Raw genomic sequence first — 27,238 nt, 5'->3', positions numbered from 1 at the left:
CAATTTTGTTGGTGCGGTGTCTGTAGGAGCATTTCAAGGAAATCGGCATCATGTTGTTGTGTCACGTGACTCGGTGCGCCAGATGTTTAACCCTTAAGACACTCTAGAGTCTTGTGAACGGTATGCAGTCAGTTTGTACTCTTAATTCAAAATTACGTTATTTATTACGAGGTTAAGTGAGAAACACATTGCAATTATAAATGGACACAAAATAACTTGTCAATAATAAAAACCCAATATCAGTTAACACATTTTATTGTCAGAGTCCGATTACTAGTATAGTCAAAAAATAAGACAACTGAACATTCATTCTGCATATATGTTAATGGAAACAAAATAACTTTTCAGTAATAATAATCCATATGTTTTTATTGTCGGAGTCTGATTACTAGTATAGTCAAAAAATCTGAAATAAAAAATCTATTCTGCATATTCATTAATGAACACATACATAAAATAATAGATCTCTAATAAACAAAATGCAATATCTGTTTATCTTTGCAACAATAATAATAATACATGCATTTTGATGTAGTCTAATGACTATGCAGAACAGATTTTCATTTGTTATTTCTGATTTTCAACTTTGTAAGGCATATTCGTTATCATACACATACATAAAATCGCTATCTGTAATAAAATATATATATATATATATTTTTTTTTTTTTAAAGTCCAATATTGGTAGATTTTTATATCAAAATGCATACATTTTTATTGTAATTGTCTAACTATTTATTATAGTCAAAACACAAATCCATTGAAAATCCATTTTGCACATTCGCCAACAGACACATGCATAAATGTATCTTTATCTGTAATTTTTTTATTGAATATCGGTTAATCTCAATGTCAGTCTACAGTTTCTTTAACATCAACCAACATGCAATTCAGGACAAAGCCAGGCCTAAAACTACAGCACAAAGACAGAATTCTGGTGCCAAGCTCCACCTCTCCACACTTCCCCCAGATCGGAGAACAAGCGAGTAAGAAATAGAGATAGCCAATCAGCCATGTGCTTGTCAGAGCTAATTCCCAGTGTGTGATCAGTGCTGCAGGCACATGTGGCCACTTCCCAGAAGAATGCCGCAGAAAAAAACGACAGCAAACAAAGACGTTCTGCAAGCAGACATGTAGGACCATATCAATATTGGTAATCTGCCTTGGATGCAGATAAATATAGAGGTGCATTACCGAAACATGTTACAGGAGTGCGGTCAAAAGCATATAAATTGGGTTTCATGTTTAGAGAGCCCAGTGTGTCATTCCCAGCACAACACAAACAGATCCATTATTCTCGCTGTGTGCCACGGTGACGGCTGAAGCCTGCTGACATCCCGGGCCTCTCCCTCGCTCTGTCCCCCAGTACATGGACCACAAACCAGCTGGGGCTCTGACTGGTGGATTTACACATGGATTTTGCAATAAAGGCATAGGTCACCCAAAAATACAAATTCTGTCTCATTCCAAACATATATGGCTTTTTCTATTGTGGAATACAAACTTTCATATTTTAAAGAATCTCAGAGCTACTTTATTCCACACAAAGCAAGCATACGGTCACCTGACAAGCCGTCAAGCTCCAAAAAGGACTTGTGTGGTACATTTCAAGTCATCGAAAGTCATACAAATACTTTTGTGTGTGGAACAGACAAACATTTAAGTTGTTAAATGAAAATGTTGCCCTCTGCTGTTGCTCTTAAACGTCATTTGCGTTCGGTTACGCGGTACGTGAGAGCCAATGCAATCTGATGTCAGATAACAAGTTTAAAACTGCACATGCAGGAAAACATGTTCTACATATTCGTTAAAGGACATATAAATAAAACACTCGATATCGGCAATAAAATATCTAATATCATTTGATCTTTACATAAAAATATATACATCAATGATTTATGATGGAGTCAGAAATCTGAAATATAATCATTGAAAATCCATTCTGCATCTTCGTTGACGGACACATTCCTAAATATCAATATCTGTAATAAAGAGAAAATAAAACAATACTAATAATAATAATGATGATGATGATGATGATGATGATGATGAGAACACTGAACTATAAGGCTCCATTAGTTAACATGAACGAACTGAATAATACTCAAGCATTTATTCATCTTAATGTTAATTTTAACAATACATTTTTAAAATCAGGTTGTGTTTGTTACATTAGTTAATGCACTATGAACTAACATGGACAACTGTATTTATATTAATTAACATTAACAAGGATTAATAAATGATTGTTCTGGATACCCAGTGCAGTAACTAATGTTAATGATTGGAACCTTATTGTAAAGTTTTACCCAAAAATCCAATATCGGTTGATATTTACATGCAACGTTGTCGGTAACATCAGGGCGAGTACATGACAGAATTTTCATTTTTATTATTCCCTTTCATTTTCACAGGTCCTGTGCAAACATCTAATAGTTAATTATTATAATTCTGCAAATAAAAGTGATTTGACTATGTGCACTTGAGCGTTTTAGCCATATCTTTTCCACAAACGCAGGGCATCGTGACACAATGTCAATTTAATACTTTAATCTAGTCAGAGATAGACATGCCAAAACTTTAGTAATGCAAATGCCACCCACGCCTGCTGGCAGCCAAGTGTGTGTGTGTTAGACAATCAGGGACGGCACAGCTGTGGCGGCCCTGTCATCCGCTCAAGAACTTTTTAAAACCGTGTCAAAGTCACAGTACACTTAGACTACTGCAAAGAGCTGCCATGCCAATGTGGATGCCCGTCACACGACCCCAGAACAATTTTCCTTAACATTAAAAACTATTACTTGCGTTTTTGAGAGAAAATGCTTACAGAGGACTTTTAAAAACATTTAATTGTGAGTATGGTGGTGTAAAATGATTCAAACACCCCCACCCCAATCTGGAAAAACTCGTTTAAAGGATAAGGCACTCCAAACACCGTCTGAACGGTCACTGACTCACTAGCTGCTTTTATAGGGGTGCTATGAACTGTTATGTGGCACAAAAGAAGGATTGTAGCTGAGTCAAACACAAAGAATGACTTGTTCACTTTTCTTATGGTGCGATTCGACAACAATTCATTCACTTAACGTCAACTTAAAGCACCAACGGCGTCACCTTTCATCAGACTCACAAAAAGCTAATCGTTCTGGTTAGGCAAGAGGCAACAAACCAAACAAAGGATAAAGGCATCATTTACAAGCGATTTTGCACCATTTCCTCATGCAGGAATATGGAAAATAATACACTGGTGAAAAAAATAACAATGCATAAAAAACCCAGTGTCCCAAAAAAAGTATTTTAATACTTAAGCCACACTTAAAAATATATAAATGTCTTTGGATGAGACATTGGGCGGCTGTGGCTCAGGTGGTAGAGCGGGTCGCCCACTAATCTCAGGGTTGGTGGTTCGAATCCCGGCACGTCTCCACGTGCCGAAGTGTCCTTAGGTAAGACACTGAACCCCAAGTTGCTCCCAATGGCAGGCTAGCACCTTGCATGGTGTATGAATGTGTGAATGAGTCACAGTGTAAAGCGCTTTGAATACCGTTAAGGTTAAAAAGGCGCTATATATGCGCAGACCATTTACCATTTATTTACATTGTTACACCAACACGCCTACAATAAAACAATAATTGAAAATCTGTTCTGCAAATTCGTTAATGGACACACGCAAAAATGTATCAATATTGGTAATAAAAAAAATCCAATATCGGTTGATCTTTTTTGTTGTTGTTGTACTCCAAAAGATTATTTATTATTGTGTCAAAAATCTGAAATAAAACAAAGTTGAAAATCCATTCTGCATGTTTCCTAATGGACACGGTCATAAAATAATTGATATCGGTAACAAAATCTAATATCAGCCGATCTTTACATTAAAATGCATACGTTTTTATTGTTGTAGTATAATGATTATTTTTTATTAAGTAAAAAAATTAAGACAATTTTTACGATCCTTTAGATATTTTTGTTAACAAACACATACCAAAAAATAATCAATATTTGTAATACAAAATGAATAAAAAAATAAAAATACAAAATATAATTTTTTATTTTTTCCTCAAATGATTATGATGTCAAAAATCTGAAATACAATAGATAAAAATCCATTCTGAAATCTGCATATTTCCTAACAGAAAAAAAAACCAAAAGAAAATTATATCGGTAAAAGAAAACCTAATAATCTAATATCGGTTGATCTGTACAATAAAATGCATTAGTTTTAATGGTTGTAGAATAATAAAAAATTAGAAGACAATTTTTAAAATCCATTCAGCATACTTGTCTACGATCACATACATAAAATAATTGATATCGGTAAACATTTTTCTAATATCGGCTGATCATTACATTAAAATGCATCAGTTTTAATTGTTGTAGTACAATTATTAAGTCAAAGATTAGACGACAATTTTGAAAATTCATTCAGCATAATTTTTTAACGAACAAATAAAATAATCTATAATCGGTAATAAAACAAAAATCCATATCGTTTCATCTTTAACAGTCAGCAACTTAAAACAAATATTTTTCCTTCAGATGGCAAAATAACAAAACAACTGGAATTTATTTAAAATGCAGCACTAATACATAAACGTTTCTCAAGAAGAAGTTTGTTAAATTTCAGATTATATATATGGTAATATTGTAAAAATGAAGACAAAAAGTTGCGACAGTTTGTTCTTTTAATTATTAGTCGGCACAAGTTTAAAAGTAAATAAGCAAAAATTGCTCAGAAAAGCTCCAGCAGCATTTGTGATTGCAGATAACACTTGCTTTTATACATTTCTTTCTTATACAGCGACATTCAGACATTTTTAAGTCACTAAAGTCTTAATTTCCAATCTTATCCAGCCTTTCTTTCTCCGGCTATAATTTACGGAATAATTTGGCACGGACGATTGGTCTTGCTGCACCACATGTCCGTTTGGAATCAGTTCTACCATGACCGTTAGCATCTATGCTGGGAAAAGGGTCTTTTCAGACATCTCTCGGATGGAATTATGATCATTATTACAGTTCAACACTTGCCTCTTTCCCCGGTTTCAAGGCATTGTCAATATACACACTAAATCAATGGTTGCCGCCCATTTATGGCATATTCTGCCTTTGGACGGTGCGCCGTGCGGGAAGGCAGGGCCATCCATTCATCTTGCTTATGCCACCATAAATCTTGATCGGTTTTGGGCTCTGCCAGTGTATTGACACTCCTGCCTCCTGCGCTTCTAGTAAATAAAAATGATAAGGGCCTGTCAATAGTATGCATACTCCGGCTCGGCAAGCGAATCAAGCCGCCGCTGTGCCGCAGCGTCTCTATTTCCCTTCTGGCAACCTCATTACATGTCATGTACAGAATACATGCCACCACACACTTACATTCAACACACAGAACACCCCCAATGACAAAATACACTTATATTCAAGAACTATTCTCTAAAAGCAATTCAACATTATGCCAATCATGCTTTCAGATAATCTTAATTTGTACTGAACCCAGATCATTCCTTTAAATATCTCAGTTTCAGTGAGTAGGGTTTGGGTTAGGAAATTCATGCCACAATGTGTCGGCTGCTTTGCCAAGCGCTTGTGCCAAAGAACCCACATTCATCTCGTGCAGAGTCACCTGCCTTGCGATTCGTTATAAACTTTCAACCCGTTTAACTTCAGGAACTTCAGGTTCTCGTGCACACGGTCACTCGTTTCTCAACGGGATGAGACAGAGATGGGCGAGGCATTGCGTCATGGAGGCCTGTGCGAGCATGCGTTTTGTTTACCTAAAGACGTGTTGTTTAAACAGGACTGGTGCGGTGGAGGTTAAAGGGTTAGATCTGTAACATCCCATCATCATTACTCACCTTCATGTTGTCCAAACCTGAAATAAAGCCACATATACATGTGGAACGGCGTGAGGGTGAGCGAATGATGACAGAACGATCCTTTTAAACTCTGCGTCCTGTTCTTCATAGCTCATTAGAGCCAGGAGCAGATGGAAGGTGGGGGTGGAGAGAGGGAGGTGTGTTTGTGTGTGTAAGTTTATCCAGCACATGAGTCCCAAAAGGGGGAGTTACAGCAGGAAGTGGTGGATAAGTGGTGACCCAGGTTTGCTTTTGAAACTGATTGTCAGGAGCACAGCTGCTCATTCTGCTTTGTGGTCAGGTTAACCACGCTCTCAGCCAAAGAGTAGAAAAACAAGAGAAAAGGGAAATAACAGGCCCCCCCCCCCCCAGTCATCAAACGTACCGCAAAGAGCTCCTCCTCTATCCAATTCACATTTTTAAAGGAATATCATCATCTACTCACTTTCATGATGTTCCAACCCTGTATTGTGTAACAAGTTACTGCGGAATACTGTGGAACTATGGGATCAGGAATTATCTGGTTAGCATGTCCCTGTTAGCACCTACTCGTAGATGCTGAAACTACACCACCCATTCAAAAGAAGCGGTGTTTTATGACGAAATATTTTTTTTCTCAAGAAACATTTCCATTTAAATGATTTCATTACATTATAGCACATCGTCATCCAGTGACTGATTTTTTTTTCTGAAGGGCTCTTAAAAGCGTGAAACTGATTTAGCTTTCTGGGAACCCTGCGCTAGCTGAGCACACTCATAGAGATGAATGGGGATGCTAACGGATAGCTCTCTCCAGACATTTTATAGCTCCATCTGTGGAACACAAGAAGAACATTTTTGGAACCCGTTCACGCTAAAGATCGAAGATACATCTGAAAACAGATGTTTTTTCTCCAATACGGTTCATTTATACACCGATAAGTCACCACATTAAAACCACCTGCCTAATATTGTGTAGGCCCCCTCGAGCCGCCAAAACAGCGCCAACCCTCATCTCAGAACAGCATTCTGACACACGATTCTTCCCACCACAATTGTACAGAGCGGTTATCAGGTTACCGTAGACTGGCCATTCTCCGTCGACCTCTCCCATCAACAAGGCATTTCCATCCACAGAACTGTCATCTCTGGATGTTTTTTGGCACTATTCTGAGTAAACTCTTGAGAATGTTGTGTGTGAAAATCCCAGGAGATCAGCAGTTACAGAAATACTCAAAACAGCCCATCTGGCACCAACAATTGTGCCATGGGTCCAAATAACTGAGATCATATTTCTTCCCCCATTCTGATGGTTGATGTGAACATTATCTGAAGCTCCTGATCTGTACCTGCATGATTTTATGCACTGCTGCCACATGATTGGCTGATTAGATAAATTGCATGGATGATTGTTGGTGCCAGTCGAAATTTGTGGGCAGAACTGAAAGTCAAAAAGTCAATCTCTACCTACATATTATAATATGAACAAGCAATTAGTAACAATATTACTTTACTGCGAGTCTCGCATATATTATTTACAACATAACACTATAATTGGTTTATTGTGTCAAACATGACAAGTTAAATTGAGCAATAATGTATGTTTTTGATTGTCTGAAAAGAAGTTTCATAAGAGTCATTTATTTGGGAATCGCACTACACTGGTCATGTTGTATGTTTCTGAATCACTAAAAATAAAAATCAGCTTGTGAGATGTCAATAGCGTTGGAATTGCGCTACACTGCTTACGTGGACTGTTTTAGATTCACTGAAAAGAACCGGATCATACGACTCGTTTGTTCAGGAATCTGACTACACAGGAAACGCTGTATGTTTTTGAATCATTGACAAGACACTCAAGGCTAATTTGTTTGGGAACCGGACTATACGGTAATGTTGCATGTTTTTGATTCATAAAAAGAACCCGCTCATAAGAGTTGTTCATTCAGTACTGTACTACACTGGCTGTGCCGATTGTTTTTGATTCACTAAAAAGAACTGGATCATACAAGTCATTTGTTCAGGAATTCGGCTACACTGGATATGCTGTAGCTTTTTGATTCATTTACAAGAACTGGCTCGCAAGAGTCATTAGTAAAGGAATCTGACAACACTGTTCACACTCTGAAATTCAGTAGCAGTGTTGCAGGGCTACAGAATAGCAATACAAGAGACAATGTAAGGGTATATTAATATGAACACACATTCAAGAACTGTTAACCGTAAAAACCATCGGTTTTGAATAAGAACCCAACTCTACCAGCGTATCCCTGCCCCCACACCTCAACTCCTCTCCCCCTCTTCCTCACCCTCAGTGAAGGTTAATGGTGATGAAGGGACACGGTGGAATACAGATCAGTACAAGATGGATGAAGAGCTGCTGGAAATCTCTCCCACAGGTCCAGAGTCTAGAGATTAACTAAATATTAACTAACAAAAAAAAAAAAATGTAAAACACTGTTGTGGCCCTAAATGAAATTAAAGATGCTCCTCCATCAAACATATCCACATAAAACAAAACAGAATGAGCTAAAAATATTTAGACTTCCCATGCACCCCTGCTCAAGCACATGTTGAAGGTTAGCGGTGTAAATCTCTTAAAGGGCAAGCGTGCTTTGTTTTCGATTTTGCCAATCAAAGGCTATGGTTGGCTACGAAATGACATGCTGTACTACTCTTACGACTTCTGCCATATCCATCTATGGGAGAAACAGTTGTATAGTACTACGGCTTTCCAAACTCAGCCCAAGTCCTGGAATAACACACAACCAAAATACTATTTACACGGTACATAGTTTGCATACTTGTGCATAATATGCTAATTTACCTGGATAACTATGTTTGTAAAAATGTGCAGTTTACAACAGAGCACACTGTGCTGGGTATTGTATCCCACAATACAGCTTGGTTTAAAATGTTTATTGTTACACAATGTATACTATTTCAAACCCTTTTTATATAATAAGCACTATACAGTTTAAACTGCACAGTATTAAGTAGGAAAGAATTTCACTGCCAAATTAGAAGACGTGAAGAAACCTTACATGGAAGCAAACTTTAGATCATGATGTTAGACAGTGAAGTCTATGCGCTTGAACTCTCTTCTATGGCTCGATACAGACTTAAGACTCGCTGCCACCCCGTAAAAATTGATTCTGTAAAATAACATTGAATTTCCATTTGCATTTAAAGTAATGCTGATAAACAACCAAAGCTTGCATGGAAAAACACATCAACAGCTTCTTTCAATAAGGAAAAGTCATCGCTTATTGCCCTGCATTTGAATGATCACCCATTATCTTTGGCCAAACTTATTGATTTAGGCAATGAAGGGAAAGAGAGTGGGAGGTAAGACAGGGAGTGAATAAGGGTTAGGTGACTTCACTGGCTGAAATAATCAGGACATGCTTTTCTGAAAGCAATCCAGAAAAAAAAGCTTTCAGTGTGTGCGTTACACACAGAGGGCTTTTGTTTTGCAGGCCTACAGAGGAATTTCATTTGGGCGGAAAATGCTTTATAACCCCCGAGTTTACTAATAATAACTTCAGCGATTCAAAGGTATTTGCAGGAAGTCACAGATCATATATGTCAAACCCATATGCACAGATGGAATTGATAACGGGTGGACTGCATTGGCATTCTTAACCAAAGAACAAAGGAGATAGCTTGGCTGTATGTGCTTTTGTGAACAAAGCAACAGCTAATTCCTGCAATATATTTAAAGAACTAAAAGGTGTTTGCACAAGAGTTCATGCAACATCAGAAAGAACGAGTTCACACCATGTCAGAGAATGGAACGACTTTTACATTACGTCAGAGAGAACGGAACGACTTTTACGTTACGTCAGAGAGAACGGAACGACTTTTACGTTACGTCAGAGAGAGTGCCTTTACGCCATGTCAGAGAGAACGGAACGACTTTTACGGTACGTCAGAGGGAACGGAAGGACCATTACGTACGTCAGAGGGAACGGAAGGACCATTACGGTACGTCAGAGAGAACGGAAGGACCATTACGTTACAACAGAGAGAGTGCCTTTACGCCATCAGAGAGAACGGAACGACTTTTACATTACGTCAGAGAGAGTGCCTTTACGCCGTCAGAGAGAACAGAACGACTTTTACGGTACGTCAGAGGGAACGGAAGGACCATTACGTTACGTCAGAGGGAACGGAAGGACCATTACGTTACGTCAGAGGGAACGGAAGGACCATTACGGAACGACTTTTACATTACGTCAGAGAGAGTGCCTTTACGCCATCAGAGAGAACGGAACGACTTTTACATTACGTCAGAGAGTGCCTTACGCCGTCAGAACGGACGACTTTTACATTACGTCAGAGAGCCTTTACGCCATCAGAGAATGGACGACTTTACGTACGTCAGAGGGAACGGAAGGACCATTACGTTACGTCAGAGGAAACGGAAGGACCATTACGTTACGTCAGAGAGAACGGAACGACCATTACGTTACGTCAGAGGGAACGGAAGGACCTTTACGTTACAACAGAGAGAGTGCCTTTACGCCATGTCAGAGAGAACGGAATACATTTTTTTGCACTACGTCTGAGAGAATAGAACAACTTTTATGTTACGTCAAGAGAGAGCGCTGTGAAATACTTTTACTTTTGCAGCAACGCAATCTTACAGGAGCATCCTTCGAATTTCGAGTTTAAGACAAGCGTGTTCAGTCGTGCATTCAGAAATATTTGGCCATTTTGAGATGCTGGCTTAGTCTTACTCTCCCTTGCTTTACTTCCAAAAACTACACGTCAAAATGTTCAAAGTAAATATTGTTTAAAAAATATTTCAGCTCAATTGATATAAAATTCAACAAAACATTTATTTATTCTATCGTTTTAGCCCGTTAAGATTATACAGTATAACAGAATTATATAGGCCAACCTGCTATACAGTTACCAGCATCTGCCATTGAATGTTCCACATCAGTTGACCGCTTCTCATAATGAATTTTGCGCATTCCTATTAAATCAAACGCGTTGTCATTTTAGGGTACTTGCACATTAGAGAACTATGTCAGGAGACATAGACTATGTCTCTAGAATGAAAGCTCTCTTAAATGCCAACATCCACGAAAAATCAAGTTTCTATATCTCCAATATTATTGGACCTCTCAAAAGTGAAGCATTTATTTCTCAACCCCAATTCAAAGCTTCCATTTGGACCATATTTGTCTGTTTACAAGATCTAAGATACATGGACAGGGGCCAGGGCCTCAGGACCAAAACTCCACCCTGAAAAGAACACCACCCTTCCTGGGCACTGGATGCTGCTCAAGTATTCAGATGTTGGGAAGCAGACCACATTCCAGTCAATCACAGCTCTAATCCATTCTCCTATTCGTTTCCACAAATGTGCCACTGCCTGAAACACAACACTCTTTTCACACATTCACAGACGGACTACTGGATTAAGTCTTACTTTAGGCTACAAAATAATAAACAGCAAAAATAAGGAGACTGACTATTAATGAATCATAAGGCCAGACTGTCATTGCACTGTAGAGAGGAACCACTCAAAAGTCAGACTCCTCAAACCTCTCCAGTTACTTGACTGTGATGCAGCTCTCAAACTGAAGTGCGCACAGATATTATCATACCGAGGAACGCTACAATACTGGAGAACAAGGTCAAATGCTTGACTTGGCTTACTATAAGATTCAAATAATTTAGTTACCTCTCTCAAACTTCATGTTGAATTTTGAGACTGCACTGGTACATTAATGCGGCAAGTGTGTTCTAAGGCACAATGTGAAGATGAGTAACCATCGAAAATATAATGTAAATATTAGAGTTAAAAGAGAGCATCAAAACAAGTTCTTCTGAATAACAGTTTCTAGTATTTTCCTTGCTTGAAATGGAGTCACTTAGTTTGGAATTTAACATTTAGGCTAAACTTCACAACAAAGTCCAAACTCAGCTCGTTATGACGTGATATTTCACAATATAGCTCCCCAAATCTCTAGAAAATCCAAGTCTATGTATATAAGCTTCTACTAAATGAAAATATGTAAGTTCCCATGAATGAGCTTTGATTTAGTAGCCAGACTTGGTTAAACATCCTTTTTAACTGAAGTATGAGACATCCAAAAAACTAAACAAGTCTAATTTTTCCAACAGACCCTCAGTTCAATTGAGCTTACGCCCTCTACCACAAACTACATCAAAGAGGATTGTGGGTGGAGCGCTAACTTTCAATACATGGTGCAAATCTTTAGGCTTACTGTCAATCTGGCTTTTCAAAGCTGCACTGTAAAATGTAGATTCGAAGCCCAGGCCATCCCATCCAACATATTACCAACTTCAAAAAAGTAGAATGAATAAAATAATACAGCAGACTCTTCATTTATATTTGATACATCAGGACTCAACACAATATGCAGCATTTAAGACGTCAAGTATTTCTTATATGAAAACACCGAAACCAAGCATTGCATCTTCCTTTGTGACCTCACAAAGCACCTCAAAATGTGGTAGGAAGGCGGAAAAAGTGGGGCATTAGTATCTAGTATAGAATGTCACAAATAAAAGCATTGTAAATGAAGTATACCAGTCAAATCTACCAAAGCGTGCAGACCGTGCTCGCATGAAAAGCTCTGAAACCTTCAACTGCTCTCTTCTACATGGCATTTGAGACTGGCCCAAAAGCAACAGCCTCATGCAAGATTTAAGTTCCACATCTTAAATTTTGCACTTGTGTGTATAAATGACAAAAATGTGAACACAAAGAGAGCGCTGGCAATTGCATCCACTGGCTCGGTGAACTGGAATACACATTAGTGCACATGCAATGAGTCTGGAGTTACACATGCATGCTTTCCATCTCACTGAAACACAAGCACACTTTCTGGATTCATAAGGTTGATGGAAATTTGCATCCGAGCTGATGCGAGATCAATAAATAGGCTAAATGAGTTTATTCTGTTGCTTGATATCATTATAGCGTTACGACAGTCTTCTTTATCTGATCAATAAAGCTCTTTCGGGTTCACATGATTTTGCCATTAAGATTAAACTATTCTAGAATTTCAAAAACCTTAAGTATTTCCGAGAACACACCACAAAACTTCCTGCCTTGAACAACAATAATAATGGAAAATTACATCACCCTGCCGCTTTGAGATTTAACTGTCAAACAACTAAGCCAACTGAAAGTAGTGTCATTACAATAGCCTCAGTATTTCTTTTGTCAAAAAAAAAAAAAATAATCAAAACATGAACAGATCTGTCACACGATCCACCATATTGTTTTTAATTCTAATTGATTTTTAACAGCTGAGTATATTGGCAAAGATTTCATAAACAAAAGCAAATCCTATTTAAACCTAATAGGATCAGTGTTAAATGACCGATAGCCTCATAAAATCAGAACAGATGGAAACACGCGACTTGAAAGCAGCACGGCTGAATAAAGGGGGCTGAACTTGAACCCAATGACCTTTTAGGCAAGAACGTCGCAGCTCGGTATGATCAATATACAATGACACAGTGCACAGCAGCAGAAGCTCAGGATAAACGCTGACCAATTTCAAGTGGATATTTCAAAGAACACATGATTGAAGTAGAAAAACAATTGATATTCACATCATTTCTGTGCCTAACTTCCACAGATATGTTGAATTTTTGCAATTCCAACCCCCTTTTAAGATATGTGCTGCCTGTAACATCTATGTATCCTATAGTGTATATCATCCCTACGTGGGATACCTGCCAGATAAACATTCCCTACAATGCATGCACCAACGTAGGGGTGCTCCGATGCCCTTAGTATGTAAATCTAGAGTATCATGGCCAGCCGCCAGGAAATGGCAAAATCAGCCATATTTACAAAGAAATATTGCCTTCTAGCACCCCCTCCCCCTGCATATGACAGAAACAAAAACAAATTCCTGTCCTGAATTCAGGCTCGGCAAAGGGGGCTCGTTTGTCACGGTAAGCCTCTACCTATCAGGGCTATTCCCGGTCTGCTGGGAGCAACCCTCCCAGCCCTTACTGGCGTCGCAAGATTGCATCTTTTATTTATCACTGCTTGGCTTTATTTTTGCACAGCATTCCATACTGGGATGCAATCAGCCAAGAAACCCTCCCCGTGTGTGCAGGCTTGTCATTTCCCATCGCCTGAGCTCGGAATGAGGCACACACAAAGGGAAAAAAAATGCTCCTCTATGGAATCTAAAGCAGAGAGCTCCACGTAGCCGGTTGGAAAACAGGGCAATAGCCCTTGATCTTCCAAGACAGCCCGTTTAAGGGACTCCAGGTTTGTGTGTGCGTATTACGGAAAGCACAAAACAATTTTGGCTAAAGGGTTAGGGCACAAAGCCCAGCTGAGGCATCTCTCTTCCTGCAAGCTACGGATGGAGGAGGAGGGGGAATGGTCATGCAGAAAATGACGTTGTGCTGATTGCAATACAATTCAAATTAACCAAAGGCAGTAATGTGATTAAAATCTTGAATAGTTTCCAAAGGGCGGAGAGTCACATCATCAAAAGGCTAATCACAGGGACTTTAAAAACAAAGGTGAATGAAGTTGCAATACAACACACAGGGTCTGAATAAAATGCAATTACGATACAGTCCGGCTAATCTGACCATTTCAAGGCGTGCAATGACATCACGAGGTCCATTCAATCAGCTAAAAACGTTATGCATATTATTAAGTGCCATTTAAAAAGAAATGGAGGCACTGCGTCTTTAAATCGACATTCCTCCACCCCTTAGCTAAATCTTTTCTATTTAACGAGCAGTGAAAGAAAATAAAAACGCGCTTTTGTTTCCCTTCCTTTTTGGAGGGTGACAGAAAGCTGAAAAGACACAAATGAACATGAAAATGGGAACAAAGTGCCAGATTCAATAGGGATGCCTGACGGCGATTTGATATGCGCACACATCAAATACAAAACCAATAAGCTTCAGTGCTAAAATAGGGCCAAATTCGACTTTTTTTAAAAATGTATTGTGATATTTAGGTAATTTTACTTGACAGGATCTCTCAATCCTGCAGTCGGTCGACTTACTACGACAATAACCCCCCTTCACGCTTTCACTTCAGAAAAATAAACAGACCGGACAAGCTCTGTAAGACTCGTCATTTCAACCGTCTAACGATAAAATACGCGAATAATATTTTGCTTTAATGATTAAAGTTACACTATAAATCTAGAAAGCGTGAGATAAGAGCGAAAAAACAGCAATACAGTCGATTACATTTTGTAAGGATCGCGCAACATTGAGCTCCACTTCCGCGCTGTTTATCTCGCGCAGAAATATGCAGCGCTACAACAGCGCGTCAATGTTCCAACAATGTAATTAGAACGTTTCCCACATTATTGGAACGTTTCGATAAGCCAGAACGCTCGAAATGAAACGGCAGCCCTGACAGGAGGTAACGATAATCCTGTCGGGAGATTTAAACACGTTGAGCCCCTTTGTTGTTGTATTCCTCTCTTTGTTCGCCGTAAATTCAATAGTCCCCTTTCATTCGACTCGCGTTCCTGTTTTGGAACGACATTTCAACGTTTCTCTCGATCTTGCGTTGTAAATGTAGACCCGGAATAAATCGATTTAAACATTTTCCACGCTGCGGGGTTCGATCCACACTCACCGACTTGTAATACGTTGTCCACACAGCCGCTCTCCAGCAATGCGATGCCCCGTCGGAACGGTAGCCGCGTCTCGTCTACGTTCTCCCCGCTAGACGCGCTCTCCTCGCCGCCTGTGTTGAACGAGGAATACATGCAGATCTCCCGTTCACTCCTTGGGAAAGACCAGTACACGATCCGCCGCTGAACGGGCTCCGGGATGCGCTCAAAGCGCTCCTCCACCCGTTGGAACGGCCACTTCTCCGCTACTTTCCGCGCTGCAATGTCCAGGAGCGATTCGGGGCTCTGAGTTTTACTGGATCCCCCTTGACCAGACCCCGAACCGCCGCATACTGTTCCACCGGATCGCTGCCCCTGTCTACACGTCGTACTATACCCGGGTCGGCAGCAGAGCCGTTTAGCTGGGGGCTGCTGAACGCGCTCCGCCATGATCGCACTGCTTTAACGGCAAGGGCGGAAGTCGCCGTACTATATAAACGGGATACGGAAGAGAAAATGTTACGACGCGCATCGATTGTTCGCCGTGTATGGACACCCAGGCCTAATATGGTCAAAGAGGCGGGGCCTAGCGGTGTTGTCAAGTTTGGTCTGTAGACAAATTAAGAAAGGGGCGTGGCCTGCGTGTCTGCAAATGTGCTAAAAAAGGAATGGAAGGCGGAATTCTCGCACGTCGGCGAGTCATAATTAGTGTCATAAGTTCACAACAGGAAGACGCGTGAGGGGTTGGAAACGCTCTCATGTTTATAATCGGCGTCCCCATACTATTGAACGAAATGTAGAAATGAGAGGCATTTCAGGAAATTCAAGCAAGCAGAAATGTTAAAGGAGAGATAGGATATGGGTGGAGTCTTGTGTCTGAAATATCAGATCATCCTCACATACACAAGCAGTCATAATGAAACTATAACCAAACATTCTTCAGTTCAGAAATGTGATTTATAAGAATGGTTCTCCACTGGAAGACTAGACATAATGGCTTGATTGTTTGTTTGTTTGTTTGTTTTCTTAATGTAGTATAAATACTGTAAACAATAAACAATATAACTATTTAGTTGACGTTAACTCAGCATACTTCATAACAGGAGGCATTATGCACGACCAATGATTATTTACAGCTTTTTAATAAATGTGATGTTGCTTTATGAGAATATGCAATAATTTTTGTTAGCAGATAAGTGTGTATTTTCACAGTTTTGCTGCTGATCTGAATGAAAGGCCTTTGTACTTTTTTTAGGTGACCATGACATGAAATTTGTATATACTGGCTGCAGAACTTTAAGGATGGTGCAATGTAACACTCTTGTAATGAACAAATAGGCTGAAATCTTTATTAATATATTCAATATATTTTCAAATGTGATGCACAGTTCTGAAGGGACCATTTTTACAACTGTCGACTGCACCCTTAAATTGAACGAATCACTGTGATTTTGATAAATATGATTATTAAAGTGTTGAGTGTAACATTCAAAATGCAATTACATTAGTTGAGGCTGCAACAGACTCCGATAATTTGTTAGAAAGTGAAGAATTATAAACATTTTCCTCCTCTTCCAAATGTGGCTGCAAAATTCAACACTGCAATTGTTTATGTTTATGCTGCTGTGGTTGAAAGGCATGCTAAATGTTGAATAGCATATTAAATTAGATCTATTCATCTTAAATGTGCAATATAAAGGGTTTACTCCCAATTTACGTTACGTAGAAATGACCAAATATCTGGTGCGAATTTGACCAATATATATATTTTGTGCCAGACCTCTCAAAAGACACAAATTCAACATAAAACGCTGAACTGAAATATAACAAAAGCACACACAAACACTCCTGTGTGCATCTCTCTCTCTCTCTCTCTCTCTCTCTCTCTCTCTCTCTCTCTCTCTCTCTCTCTCTCTCTGGCATCCCCAGCTCCTCTTTTTATCTCTGTCCCGCTGATTGGGCAACTCAGCGCCGGGCATGAATCCTCACAACCCTGCCATGGTGTGAATAAGTATGTGAACCCTTTGGAATTAACTGGTCAATCCTCCTGCAATAACCTCAACCAAGCCTTTCCGGTAGCTGCAGATTAGACCTGCACTAGATAAACTTGGAAATTTATTTTTTCCCTCGAAGCAGCAAAACGGCCTTAAATCATGATGCTCCCTCCACTGTACTTCACCGTTGGGATAATATATTTATGTTGGTATGCGGTGCACTTTTAATGCAATATGTAGTGCTGCATGTTCTTCCCAAAAAATTCAACCTTAGTTTCATCAGTCGTCAAAACATTTTCCCAGTAGTGATGTGGAGTGTCAAGGTGGTCTTTGGCAAACTTTAGGCATGCAGCAATGTTTTTGTTGGAAAGCAGTGGCTTCCTTCGTGGTGTCCTGCCATTGACAACATGCTTGTTAAATGTTTTCCATATAGTAGACTCATGAACAGAGATGTTAACCAGTTACAATGATACCTTCAAGTCTTTATCTGTCACTCTAAGGTTCTTTTTAAACTCGTTGAGCATTCTGCAGTGTGCCTTTGAGTCATCTTGGCTGGACGGCCACTTCTAGTGAGAGTACCGACAGTACAAAATGTTCTCCATTGATGGACAGTTTGTCTAACTGTGGACGGATGAATATCTAAGCTCTTCAAGATAACTTGTAACCCTTTCCGGCTTTATGCAAATCAACAATTCTTAATTGTAGGTCTTCTGAGATCTCTATTATGTGATGCATGGTCCACGTCAGCGGATGCTTCTTGTGAATAGCAAACTCAAATTGTTTGAGTGCTTTTTATAAGTCAAAGTAGCTCTGACCCACACCTCCAATCAAGTTTAATTAATTGGATGCCAGGTTTTCCAACTCCTGGCTCTAATTAGCATTTGTTGACATCTTTAGCCTAGGGGTTTACATACATTTTCCACAGCACTGTGAATTTGAAATGGGATGTGTTCAATAAAGATATGAAAGATTATAATTGTTTTTTGTGTTGTTAGCTTAAGCACATTGTGCTTTGTTTATACTTGTGACTTTACTGAAGGTGAAATCAGATTTTATGACCAATTAATGCAGAAAACCAGCTAATTCCAAAGGGTTCACATACTTTTTCTTGACACTCTTTTTATACATGCATACTCTATGAATAATACCTCAAATTAAACTATTAGATTTATGCTAGCTAGTGATATGAAATGTAAGTGCAACTTGACTATTGTGCTATAGTAAAGATACAGCAATTGCTCAATAGATAAAGCAATATGTAGAATGATCAAATGAAATTGGTCCTCAAGCTAGGCTCAAGCTCCACTGTTCAACATGATGGTAACCCCCAAAACATCAGCTTAACAAATGATTCTAAATCTCTACATAACAATACATTAAACACGAACAAATCTTCCCCTTTATATTTATCTTGCAGAAAGACACAGAAAATAACACTGAACTTTAACGTCTACTCTCACAGTTGTCCAGTGCACAGTATGGGAACTAGAAATCCTCTGACCAGTATCAGTTAACCAAACAAATCTATTCATGTTGTCCCAACGCAAATGGATTAAGACTGACAATACACTATTTTAGTTGAATCAACTCAATCCATTGTACTGCAGAGTCAGAAAATATAGGGGAATTATATGCCTAAGTATAGAAATTGTTTTATGTGCTGATTTATTTTAACTGATTGATTTATTGTAAGTATTTGACATAGAAAGATTACACCTTGTATTTTTATATGGTTAGAAAACAATGGCCTATTGGGTATGAAATGCCCCTAAAATCAAATCCAGGGGGCAAATATTGCCCCTGGTGTACTCCCAATTTAGATAATCTACCAATGCATATATATTCTCTATCTTGGTGTAAAATCAAGCCAGTGTCCAAAACTGCATATATATCATTCATATTTCCCTATTATTCGTCCTTATCTTTGCTCTGCTACAGTCATGATAACACATCTTGAGGGGTAAAATCTTTTTTTATTTTCATTCCAGGTGATGTCTTGTACTTTATCTGATCAAACGGGCAGATCTGAGGACCACAGTCGGTGTCTGTGATAAAACTACAAACGGGGAACTTACCAACTGAAGAGGAGAGAGTGCTAATTTAATTTCATGCAAGAGTCTCACCGGTGATATTAAAAAGTGTGGCCTCGGGGTAAATTTAATTGATTGAGAAATGTGATGTAACTAATTGCAGCTCATTGGCGGGATGTTGTAATCTCCAGCCGATCAATGCAATGTATTTTAGATTAGTGTCCACGTGATTTGAGCTTGCTTCATCTGTCATTTCTGATTTTTTAATGGACACAAGCAGCGTCGCATGTGGGTGCCGAAGCATTTAATATACCATGTTTTTGCTGAAAGCATGTGGTGCTGTTTAATAATTCCTCAGAATTATCCTCACTATATAAAATCTAATCAATATGAAATCAGCATTTATAAGCCATCTACATTGCTACTGTACACTGTAAAAATGCTCTTTCATTTTAACGGTAAAAGACTATAAATATGTTACAGAGAAGAACGAGTATTAACTGTAAAATATGCAGTAAAATTTGATGTATTTAAAAGACAATACAGTAGTTTTTACAATAAAATATTTTTTATATAAAAAGTATGATTTTCATGTCAAAAAATATTCTTTAACAAGAGAGTTCATGTACTTTTTACAGTAAATTATTGTTGCATAAAAACTATAATTGGGCGTACCAAAATTCCCTGCGTTACCCATCATATTTCATTATACTTTATGGGAATAGTAGTTTCTTCTTATTTTTAATATCACTTATCTAGCATTGGGATGTTCAGTGTTATATTTAATGTAGTTTAGTTAAAGTTTATTGCATTAATTTAATTTCACATATGTTACCCTGATGGTGTTTAGTGTTTGTGAGTGACACTGTGCACTGTCCCAACAGGTTTATTGGTCATTACTCTTAGAACGGCTACTATTGATGAGCTTCAAACCATCATGTGCCTTTCTGTCATTTCTACAGTGAGTAACAATACATTATAAAATGAAAATAATATAACAATATTTACTGTAAAAAGTACATTTATTCTCTTGGTAAACATTTTACCATTAATTATACGGTAAAATCATACTTTTTACTTGTAAAATTGTAACCATATTTTCAACAATAATTTACCATAAAAATTACATGTACTGTCTTTTTAAATATATTATATTTTTTACCATTAATTATACGGTAAAATCATACTTTTTAAATTTTAACCATATTTTTTACAATAATTTACCGTAAAAATTACATGTCCTGTCTTTTTAAATATATGATATTTTTACCATTAATTATACGGTAAAATCATACTTTTTAAATTTTAACCATATTTTTTACAATAATTTACCGTAAAAATTACATGTACTGTCTTTTTAAATATATTATATTTTTACCATTAATTATACGGTAAAATCATACTTTTTACTTTTTAAATTTTAACCATATTTTTTACAATAATTTACCATAAAAATTACATGTCCTGTCTTTTTAAATATATAATATTTTTTACCATTAATTATACGGTAAAATCATACTTTTTACTTGTAAAATTTTAAACATATTTTTAACAATAATTTACAGTGAAAATTACATGAACTGTCTTTTTAAATATATTATATTCTTTAACATTAATTATACGGTAAAATCATACTTTTTACTTGTAAAATTGTAACCATATTTTTTACAATAATTTACCGTAAAAATTACATGTTCTGTCTTTTTAAATATATTAAATTTTTTACCATTAATTATACGGTAAAATCATACTTTTTACTTTTTAAATTTTAACTATATTTCTAACAATAATTTACTGTGAAAATTACATGTACTGTCTTTTTAAATATATTATTATTTTTACCATATATTTTAAGGTAATGAATGTTTTTTTACTGTAGCATTTTTACAGTGTTTTACAGTTAAAATTATGGAAATTGTTTACAGTGTAGCATTCAGGTGTTGCTCTTCATTTGAAACCTTTTGCACTGTTGCACTGTCCAAGTGAGCAACCTTTGATTCGTGCATATGGAATTCAATCCTGGATAACTGCCCTCCTAATTAGGATAATTGATCAAAGGATCTGTACAGACTTGGCCAAAACAAATCTGTTTGATCTGACAACATTTTGGCATCATGTAAATGACAGCTGGCAAAACATAGAGTCAGGGGTTTGGACTCGACTGGCCCGAGTCCCCTGTACTCTTATCTGTCCTATGTTTACATTAAACAGACACACACATATATTTCTCACAGCAAGGCTGTTTTGTTGATATTGAAAATTAATACTTTTGTTTCACTTGAAGTAATTGGATGGTGATTGAATCAATTGTTCTGTGTGGTTATGTGATATTTCAACTTCAATTTCACCTGATCAGCAAAATCTAATTTGTGCAAGTTGACATAACTATTTAGGAATAAACAAACCACATTTGGGTGACACTCCAAAGATACTTTAAAGTGAGTAATATTTCTCAGTGAGTAATATAAAGGGTCAACGACGTGACAAGAATTTACAAAGCAAAGATTCAACCCACGGCACTTTCTTTCTTCTGTGGAACACAAACGGCAGAATGTTAGCTCAGTCACCATTCACTTTCAATGGATGAAAACAAGATGCAACATCTCTGTTTAACATCTCCTTTTATTTTCCATGGAAGACATAATAAAGCTGCATAAATCATGATAGAATTGTAGTTTTTGGGTGAACTGTCCCTTTAAGAAATGCAAATACATACACTGTAAAACGATCATAATTTAACAGAAAAATAATGTACAAATGCTAAAGTAAACAACCATTAATTAGGTGACTGTAGACAATATGTTTTTAGAATTAAAAATTATGATTTTCCTTATAGTTAGCAACAAAAATGTATATTATGTTTGACAAAACAATACATGTAATTTTTCCAGTAAGATGTGTGATTTACCTTTACAGTTAAAATGAATAATGTTTAACAAGACAATACATGCACTTTTATAGTATAATATTTAAAAATATCTATTTTTTTTTAGAAGTTTAACGTATGAATTACCTTATTGTTAACAGTGGAAATTGTAATTGTTTAACAAAATAATGCATTTATGTTTTTCTATAAATATTGTAATGTTTTTTGAAGTAAAAAGTATGAATTACCTTATACTTAACAGTGAATTTTATGTTTAACAAGACAATTCATGTAAGTTAGAAGCCTTACAGTTAACAACAAAAATGTACATTGTTTATCAAGACAATCCAACTACTTGTACAGTAAAATATTGTAAAAATATATTTTATAGAAGTAAAAAGTACGATTTGCCTAATAGTTAACAGCGAAATGTTATATTGATTAACAAAACTATACAATTAATTTTTACTGTTAAATATTGTAAAAAAAAAAAAACTTTTTGAAAGTAAAGATTTATATTTATTAACAAGACAATACATGTGCTTTTTTAGTTCAATATTGTAAAAAAAGAAAAAAAGAAAAATAGTAGTAAAAAGAATTCTTTAACTTATAGTTAATGGTGAAAATAAACATTATGTTTAACAAGACAATATATGTCAGTTTGATGGTAAAATTTAGTAACTTTTTGTTGTTATTGTTGTTTAGAAGTAAAAAGTATGATTTACCCTATATATATATATATATATATTCTTGTTGCACTCTAGTCTGTCTTGGATACTGTTATTCTGATGCAATTGAATTTTTGTAATGCAGCATTTTTGTACTGCTGTCTCAGGATGAATCACTTATGATGTATTATTCCTCATTTGTATTACTCGCTTTGGATAAAAGCATCTGCCAAATGAATAAATGTAAATATAAATCTAGTTAACAACAAAAAATGATATTATGTTTATCAAGACAATGCAAGTACTTTTATGGTAAAATATTAAATATTAGAAGTAAAAAGTATGATTTACCTTATATTTAACAGTGAAAATTAATATAATTTAACAAGATAATACATGTAAGCTTTACGGTAAAATATTGTAAAAACATTATGTTTTTAGAAGTAAAAAGTATTTTTTATGCCCTGTACTTCTATTGTGCTAACAGTACATTTCAAAGTGCAAAGCAGATATTTGTTGTTCCAGTAGATGGTAATTTAATGATACGGTATAAACTGTAAAATGCACGCACCAAAATAACATCCTGTAATGCTTTAAACAGTGTCATTGTATTTGTTGTGGGGAATTTCTGACAACTTTCTGAATTTCAAGCAGCTAAATGTTTTTTGTACAGTATGGTAGAGCACAGTAATATACATGCTTATTTATGTGCGTGTTCAGTTTCCAGAACTATAAAGTGCTTTATTTCACATCTTAAACAACACTTTATAAAACAAAGAAAATGAGTTAAGAGAAGCAAGCTAATTGTTCCTTTAACAAAATCAAAGCACAAATCAAGGCTTCTGAGAATTGTTGGAAGTGAGTAACATTTTGCAGGGTTCCCAAATACTTGTGTGAATCTCATTATGATCCTGTGACCCCCTTCTGCTGCCGAGCAAACGGACCAGCACTCTCATATCACTGTGCACTCACATCATGCCGGGGAGAAAATGTATGGGCCTCATTTTGAATATCTTTATTATTGTTTCATCTTGCCCTGCAGACAGGAATATGGAGCAGCTAATGACAGAAGCCATTCTCCCTGCATGTGTGCCACTGCGAGGGGCCAACAGAGGGCATTCATTTATACTCTTATTCATACACATGCAGATTTTATACATTTGTCTATGCTCTTGCAATAACATGAGATCAGTTATTGCTTAATATCTTAAAAATGCACATAATAATTCTGATTTACATATTTTTCAGATGTTAAAGGCGTAGCTTGTCGTTTTTGTCGAACTAGGACACACATCACTGGAACACGTGCATTTGCGATACAATCGATAACGATACCAGGTTTGACCCTCAATGACATGCAAGAACCAAAGATATCACCGACATCAAAACTGGTGCGACGCATCATGACGCACCATATTTGAATGTAACACAAACGCAAATGAGATTTGAGTGCAATGCATATAATATTTTCAGCAAATAGCGACTTAAATTTCGGCCTTTTCTGCACACATATGGCATCAGAAGATTTGGAAAATAGCACATGAGTCATATAGACTACCTTTATAGTACGTTTCTGTCAGCCCCAGTCCCCATTAACTTTCATTGTATGGAAAAGAGCAGCATGAACATTCAGCCTAACATTTGTGTTCCATGGAAGAAAGAAAATCATAAGGGTTTGGAATGACATATGGGTGATTTTTTTTTCTTTCTTCCCAATCTGGAATGGCCAATTCCCAATGCGCTCTAAACCCTCGTGGTGGCATAGTGACTCGCCTCAATCCGTGTGGCGGAGGACGAATCTCAGTTGCCTCCGCGTCTGAGACCGTCAATCCACACATCTTATCACGTGACTTGTTGAGCTCGTTACCACGGAGACGTAGCATGTGTGGAGGCCCACGCTATTCTCCACGGCATCCACGCACAACTCACCACGCACCCCACCGAGAGCGAGAACCACATTATAGCGACCACGAGAAGGTTACCTCATGTGAGGTAACCTTTGAACTCGCGACTCCTGATTTAGGAGCATCTTTACCGCTGAGCTACCCAGGCCCCTGACATATGGGTGAATAAATAATGTTACATTTTAATTTCTAAACTATTTATTAAGACCTTATTAACAAATCAAATACAAGTTCAGTTCAATTGACTGCATTTGTTGCAGAATTCTAATTACCAAAATTAATAATTCAGTTTCAATCCTCATTTTTATTAGATTTTATAGCAAAAATCACGGATATTTACAATGGAAGTGAATAGGGCCAGTCCACAAACCTTAAAATACACACTTTTAAACATTATACATGAGAACATGGTTTTAGTTTGATCAATATGTTAACTAATCTTATCTATGTAAAGTTATGTCCAATAACAGGTTTAAAGGATGTTGTCATATTAGATATAACTTTACACAGATAAGGTTAGTAAGCGATTTTATCACACTAAAATCACATTAACACGTAAAATATTAACATTGTTTCCATTGTTTGCGTAAGTTTCCATTGTAAGTCCCTCAATGTAAGCACTTTTTTTTTTCAGAATAAACGAGGGACTAGTCGAAATATTTTATTGTAGAAATCAGCATTATGCCACAAATGCTGTTAATTGTGCTTTACTTGTTGTGAAGCGATTATGGAAAAGGAGGAGGCGAGAACCGGCTTGACAATATAAATAATATTTCAATGAAAAACTTAAACCAAAAGACACAAACACACATATGACGGACAGCTGCCCGTAAACGATCTCTCTCTCTGTCGCACCACCATCCGCAGTCGGCCTTTATCCCCCTCGAAGGCTTGATTAGCCTGATAAGGGACCGGGTGTGTAAAATCACGACTCGGCCCGCCCTCCACCCAGTCACATTCCTCCCTCGTTCTCTCAGGCTGGGGAGCCCCCGGCATGACATACACCTCCCACCCCCTTTCCCTGGGGGAGGGCGTGCCTTATGCCCCGTCTGCCGGCAGGTCATCCCCGCCTTCCTGAATCTGGGAGGGGACGGGGAGGAAACAATAATGAAAAATAGGGGGGTACTCCTTGTAGCAGTGCAGTACCCCCCCAACATAAAATAACAGTAAAATTTAAAAGAGAGGGAAAAAGCCAAGCGCAGAGCGGCAGTGGGAGAGAGAGAGCAGAGAGTCCGATACGCCGTAGCTTGGTCCTCAGCCAATCCTCCACCCATTAACGGACGATAGCCGCGCATCCCCGGTCGGATCGGAGGCAGTCCTCCAGCCCCTGGCGCACAAAACGCCCCACCGGGGAACAGAAGGGGTCTCCCCCCGCCCCTGGCAGCGGCCCTGACCACTCCAGGCGGTGGGTTAAGAGCCCCTTCTCCCCTCACGGTCGGCGACTGTTCCTCCGCTGATATTGATCCCAGGACATCCCTTTAAATTTTCGCTGTTTCAAAAAAATACGTTTTTTAGTTTTAGTCATGTGTTAAGTAATCAGATACTGTATGTACACATGTGTAAATATAAAAAGTTTATTTTTGAAAAGCATTTGTGAATGTTGAAAGATCAGCAATCATTTCTGTCATTTTTACCCAGAGGTTCCTCTGCAAACTGAACTGTATAATGTACACTTTAAATCCACAATGTTTGCCACAGTCTTTTCTGAATGGAGAGCTATTTCTATCTAGCTCCATTGTCCTAATTGTTACACGGCAATGAATAGTTCTTTATATCCTGCTCTTTTCCATTCTTAAGCTGGCTTTTTACATGGCCCACTCTATCCGTGCACATGTACCAAAAAAAAAATCTATTTAGCCCAAGTCATTTCTTTGGTGTGCTGGAGACAGCCAAGGCGAGAGATAAGTAACGACACTTCTTCCAGCACCTAGGGATTCTTTTATGCCAGCCTAATTTGCATTCTGATTAGTATGCATGAAATTTCTCACTGAACTTTAATACCCTAACTGCTGCATAATGCACTTTAATGAGCATAAAAGTGAGCATGACAATTAAAACTCACATTAATCACTAAATGCTACACTCAAGGAAGGGAGTAGCAGAGGGAAGGGTGTCAGGGAGGGGCTAAGCGGGCTATGACGGGCAGGCGACTGTGGCGAAAGAGAAAATGAGGGAGAAATGGGGGAGGAGAGAAGAAAGGTTTAATGTGAATGCACCTGAATGCAACAAAGTACTAGCAACCGGGAAATGACCTGGTTCTTCCGATGGCCAGTCCGCCTCTGTGTCTGCATATGTGCACTCAATTACAATGAGGGAATCCGGAGTAAGACATAAGAGGAAAAC

The 27,238-nt window shown here is 37.6% G+C and overlaps 1 protein-coding gene across 1 annotated transcript in view; it reads right to left on the bottom strand.

Annotated features, from left to right (window-relative positions):
• The window catches only part of LOC127637084 (zinc finger SWIM domain-containing protein 6-like), an 83,074-nt gene extending 67,074 nt beyond the window's left edge, over positions 1-16,000 (bottom strand). The window contains exon 1 of the mRNA XM_052117994.1: positions 15,457-16,000. Coding sequence (XP_051973954.1) covers positions 15,457-15,883 — 427 coding nt within the window. The 5' untranslated portion in view covers positions 15,884-16,000. The remainder of the gene's footprint in view (positions 1-15,456) is intronic.
• Between the last annotated feature and the right edge of the window lie 11,238 nt (positions 16,001-27,238).

Source organism: Xyrauchen texanus, chromosome 44, assembly GCF_025860055.1.
Source record: "Xyrauchen texanus isolate HMW12.3.18 chromosome 44, RBS_HiC_50CHRs, whole genome shotgun sequence".
Classification (NCBI taxonomy): domain Eukaryota; kingdom Metazoa; phylum Chordata; class Actinopteri; order Cypriniformes; family Catostomidae; genus Xyrauchen; species Xyrauchen texanus.
The sequence above is the reverse complement of the archived record's forward strand: the minus strand, read 5'-3'. Positions and strand labels throughout refer to the sequence as shown.